We start from the raw sequence: 6,000 nt of genomic DNA, 5'->3' as shown, positions 1-6,000 counted from the left end.
AAGTGACCCCTAATCACTTGCGGTCATCAGGTGATTATAATTAAACAGTCTAGGAAATATGATCTGATAATTTTTTAAGTATTTATTCCTATATAACTCATATAACAATTGACCCAAAGGGCGGGGCATCTTTTCACCCCAGGGGCATAATTTGAACAATCTTGTTAGAAATCCACTAGGCCATGCTACATACCAAATATCAAAGGCCTTGAACTTTCGGACAAGAAGATTTTTCCCCTATATAAGTCCATGTTAAATTTGGACCCCAAGGGCAGGGCCTCTTTTCATCCCAGTGGCATAATTTGAACAATTTTGGTAGAAGACCACAAGGCAATGCAACATACCAAATATCAAAAGCCTAGGCCTTGCAGTTAAAGTCAAGAAGATTTTTAAAGTTTTTTCCTATATAAGTCTATGTAAAACTTGAGACCCCCCCCCTCCCGGGGCTGGGCCTCTTTTCATCCCAGGGGCATAATTCGAACAATTTTGGTAGAGGACCACAAGGTTATGCAACATAGCAAATGTCTAAGGCCTAGGTCTTGTGGTTTTAGACAAGAAGATTTTTAAAGTTTTTTCCTAAAACCACTGAGCAGAATTTCACCAAACTTCACAGGAAAACTTGTGACCCCCGTGGAGGGGCCTCTTTTCATCCCAGGGGCATAATTTGAACAATTGTGATAGAGGATCGTAAGATGATGTCACAGGCCAAATATCAAGGCTCTATGCCTTGCGGTTTTTGACAAGAAGATTTTTAAAGTTTTCCCTTTCGTTTGCCATGGCAACCAGAGTTCTGCATGGAATTCAATTCTTTGAAAAATTTTGAAAGGGGGCCACCCAAGGATCATTCTTGTGAAGTTTGGTGTAATTCTGCTCAGTGGTTTTCAAAAAGATTGTTTTAGAAAATGATGACGTACACAAGACGCACGACGGACGACTGACGACGGACATTGAGCGGTCACAAAAGCTCACCATGAGCCTTTGGCTCAGGTGAGCTAAAAAGTAACTGTAATAATAACATATTTTTGTCGTATGCACAGAATAAACACAACTAGAAATAATCAACCAAATTTATTTTCACTGTTTTCATTTAACAGATACATTTTTTAGAATCCATAAGAACATCAAAACACATAACAAAAATTGAAAACACATTTTATGTACATTTTTACATATAAATGAAAATATTCATTACAGGCATTTACATATTACCGTGTTTTATATAAACAAGCAAAAATATACATATCAGATCCAGTTGAAAAAAATCAAACAGATGTCATATTAGGCCATCATAAAGTAATACAAAGATTATCAAATAATTCAGAATATTCAGACATACCAGCTGAGCGGGAATAACATCTAGATCATCTAGAACCAACCTTAAATAGATCTACTTTCAAAGAATTTTGAAATCTAATTAAATTGTTAACAATCATTTATGTTTTGTTTTGCTTTTGGTTCAGATCATCCATACAAGTCACATAGCAACTTTCTAGATTTACAAAAAAAAATACAATGCGTGTTTAATTTGTCGATCCTATTATGTCGTTCATTTCGCATGAACGTCGAAAAAAGTCATTTCTTATATTTACATAAATTAACTCGCCTGAAGAATTAATATGTACTTTACTGGTTTCATTTAACGGATACTTAAGTTCTAGATACAATTTTTCTTACAGAAAAGCAGCTCTCTATATGTATGAGGCGGGGTGGAAGGATTGGCTCCGTGTTAAGTGGTTAAGGTCGCTGACAAAGAATCACTTGCCCTTCACCACTGGATTCCAAATCATGCTTGAGGTAGAATTCTTTTATGTACGGGAAGCCATCCAACTGTCTTGTTGAACGTCGGTGGTTCTATCCAGATGCCTGATCCGTGCATGAAACGCCGGGAGTGATGCCTTGATGCTCGACCATGCAAAGCTGAAAAGTCGCCATATTACCTATAATTGTGTAAACCCAACAAAATCTATATGTATGATAAAGTTAATTTGTTATATCATATCTGGTATAAAATCCACACGAGATACCGTAAGAGACATTTGGCATATTTACAAATAAATAACTGTTCCATTTATAACGTGTCCTTGATATAATCAATATTACATAAAGTTAATTTAATATGGTTAAACTACGAGGGTTGATCAAGAAGAAATGTCACTGGTGACACAAAAACTAAAGTTCATACTCAAATACCTTCCGTTTGAAAACATCATAGTTATATATTGCAAATTCCTCGAGATATCAGATTTATGGAAAGCATTGTAACGACGAATGCCGCACGTCAATGACGTCAGAAATTGACATTTACATGTGTTAGCCCTACAAAAGGTCCTTTCGCTGTGATACATCACTACAGTTTTAACAGTAGAAGACAGAAAGATATTACTAAACAACGTTACGATTTCATGTGATTTGCTTTGACAGTTTGAAGCTAACTTATGATTGTACTTTTCTGTTGGCATTTAGCTCGCAGCGAAATGACGCCCGAAGTACATCTGGAACATCTATGTCTAATCAAAATCCTAGAAAATGAATTTTATCAGTATAATCAGAATTGAATTAGCGTACAGCCTGATTTATTTTTATAATGATACAACTATGAATTTAAGCGTCATTGACGCAGTGGCATTATTCTTGATCAACCATAGTATTTACTGTGGTGATATGAGATGGCGATATATTCAGACAACACTTTTACAAGATAACCACTCGAAACAGGCACAGGCTGAGTATTCATTTCCCCATTGTGCATGAAAAGATGAAATATGCCGATTCATTATAGGCAGTTCATTACCATGCTATTATCTAATTTTTGTAAATATCTCTCTTGATAAGTATAAGTGACAAAATATTCAGTGTTACAGTAAACAAAGAGTGGTTGCTCAGTAATTTTAAACTATTTCCTGCATAATGGTTTAAGATATCTACGGATACCATTTTTATACGTAGAAATCCCTTTGTTCAAAGACTTTCAGTTAAATACCAAATATTGCACATGGATTTCGAAAAAGAGCTAACTTTAAGAAACATTGGAGTAATTCAACTTCAAATCTTAGTAATATTATATATATGCGAGGCCAAATCATCTGAAAATCCAACTTGAAACATTCTTGAATCTAAATCAGCAAGGACTAAGAAATAAGATTATTGTCAATCACATGAATTTAGACATTTAGCATTTTTATTTCCATACATCAATACATCATGTTATATCACAATCACTCGGGATATAAAAGACATGAAAATGTTCCTACTTAACTTCGACCTTTAGTCATGTCATTGAATTAAACTTTGTACAACAGAAGCATTAACAGGTGTGGTGTCAATTTTAAAAATAAAAAACAAGAAGGCAGACAGGGAAGGTGACCTATTACCAGACAAGATATACGGATGGTCGCACAGACAATATTGCCAAACCCCACTGCTGTTTCACAGCCAGGGGTTTAAGTGGTTGTTCTACATGTCATTGTCATTAATACATGGATTGTGTATTGTATTTTTACGCGTAGGCTTGCACATTCAAACATGCATTTTTTATTGACAAAGAACATATATATACGTAAAATCAAGCATTTTCAAGTACCATCTTGCTAAAAACTTTTCAATAAGTTACAGAGTCATTATGTGGTCTTTATTTAAGACCGTATCTAAAATTACCTTCTCGCTGCGGAAACTACTGACATTAATGGTTATGTACAACCACGTGTCAGTAGGAACTACCCCTTTACAGTACTAAAACTAAAACCAAGAAAACATCAAATCCTTATATTTCAAAATAAAGCAGCTTTCATTAACTTAGTATGAATCCTATTTCCTTTCTATATTTGCAAAGAAAATAACTAAGTTATCTATTCTTGGATAATGTGTGTTCACAACATGCATTCACTGTTAATATGTTCATTTACTATAGAGCATCAAATATCCTCAAAACCTGCATAGAATAATGAAGGCAGGTTAGAGCACAACTGTAGAAATCTAATCACACAAATTCCTGTTGCTTCAATAAATGCGTATCCATATTAAATTTCTACAAAATTTAAGTTAATTCTCTTGCCATTTACACGTCTAACACGTGAAATGTTATAACAATTTCTAACTTTGAACCATGTGTTCCGTCTCGATGGATGTCCTGCTTTAGATACATTAAAACAAAGTGAGTGGTTTCTCACACTTGTCTCTCAAAGACACATCGTAGTGTTCTTCACGCAAGAGAAATGGAGTTTCAGTCTCATTGAACGCGAAACCTCATTCATGAAATTGTTCCATGAAACTGTTACAAGTGAAACGAGTGTTTTATCATGAATATGTTATATTACCCACACTTTGATCAGTATTATATATTGTTATGTATGATAAACACATAAATATACCGGTATGTTTTAGACACGAAGGCCTTCATAATTTATCACAACTCAACTACGTCTGTAAATGTTTTAGTTTCTTCACAGAATTTCAAAATCCCCAACACCATGACATGTTTAAGTAACATCATCTTTAAACACATATAAAGTATGTTTAAAGTATGCTTAAAGTCAAACACACTATTTTCTAAATCATGACACACTTGTAACACTCTTTAGAATTATTTTATCAGCTGCACGGGAAGCGAACATTAAACGGACAGTTTCTCTCCTACTCCTTTCTGGAATGACCGTCTCGGGCTATACCATCTCTTCCTTGTAGAGGCACGTGTATTTGCAGTCCGCACCATGAGTCCAGGGGGCGCTGTGCACTGGTCCACCGTTACCTATACGTGTATGATGGAGGAGACTTTCGTTGACTCCTTCGGCTAAAATCAATGTAAAATATATACTTAATGAAAAATACGTATAATATATACAAATTCAATGTAAAATATATAACAAAGTACAAGATAACTACTCGATGTATAGTATGTATGAAATCAATGCAAAATTTAATAGATCACTATGAAATATAAAGAAAATCACTGTTGTCATCCATATTTATAAATTTTGAACACATAAGAAATACGGAAGAAAGCAAACTACTCATTTCGAGATTTATAATAGTACAGTAAAAAAGAACTTTCTACGAAAATTTATTATGAATATTAAGTATAAACAAACTCGAGACATTACCGTGAATAAACAAGTATTAAACGCACTACATTTGTTATTTATGCTTAATATTTGTATGCATGTTCATGCAACTACAAAGTAGAAAAGTACTTACCTGCGTAATTTTAATACCACAACATTCCATGCAAGTAAGACTGACAATACGTATTGGGATAGTAACTTAATGATTTAAATTTATAAAACAAAGCAAAGGGCTAAGCAACTGATCACAAACATGTACCATATGTAAATTTTGTTTATAAATGATTTTTTAGAGAACTTGCAAATATTGTCAACTCTTGGTCCAGGCAGATCTTGTTTTCGTTGGGTTTTGAGTCACACGAGCACACTTTGGGTCATATTGCGACTCAGGTGCCCGTCCAGGCATCATTTCAGGCCTGGGCAGGGACTCAAGTATAACCAACGGCCCTCCGTAACCCAGCCATACGAATACTTCTACATCCAAAGTAAGGCTTCTAACCCGGAACGACGTTTCCTTATTGGTCGTATTAGGATGAACTCATATAATTTACGACAGACATGGACGTCAAAATAAATTTGAGTGTTTTCGTTCCCTTATATCTTGTTTCGATTCGTACTTCAATACCAAACTTAATGTTACTTTCATGGCGATGAAATCTCAACCGCTGTTAATGTCAGGCATATTGTTTGACGAGGCTTATGCGACAGCAGGTTCTTGCAAAATAAAACTTGTTTTGAAAACAATCATAGATCACGCAGAATGAGAACACTGATTAAAAAAAATGCCACGAGAAATCACAACACGTATTTGAATGTTCCTTGAGGCAATTATTAGTGTGTATAAGTCTAATGAACACGCAATTGTTGCATAACTTCATTACCTTCCTACTGTATAACTGTTCATGTGTAAATCAAACTCTGAACTTTGTACGGCGTTTTTAAT

At 34.6% G+C, this 6,000-nt stretch overlaps 1 protein-coding gene across 3 annotated transcripts in view; it reads right to left on the bottom strand.

Annotated features, from left to right (window-relative positions):
• Positions 1-1,053: 1,053 nt before the first annotated feature.
• Positions 1,054-6,000, bottom strand: part of LOC123560653 (thrombospondin type-1 domain-containing protein 7A-like) — a 443,009-nt gene continuing 438,062 nt past the window's right edge. For all 3 annotated transcript variants that reach the window (XM_053553308.1, XM_053553307.1, XM_053553309.1), the window contains exon 30: positions 1,054-4,786. In XM_053553308.1, coding sequence (XP_053409283.1) covers positions 4,745-4,786 — 42 coding nt within the window. In that variant the 3' untranslated portion in view covers positions 1,054-4,744. The remainder of the gene's footprint in view (positions 4,787-6,000) is intronic.

The sequence above is a fragment of the Mercenaria mercenaria genome, chromosome 10 (assembly GCF_021730395.1).
Source record: "Mercenaria mercenaria strain notata chromosome 10, MADL_Memer_1, whole genome shotgun sequence".
NCBI lineage: Eukaryota > Metazoa > Mollusca > Bivalvia > Venerida > Veneridae > Mercenaria > Mercenaria mercenaria.
The sequence above is the reverse complement of the archived record's forward strand: the minus strand, read 5'-3'. Positions and strand labels throughout refer to the sequence as shown.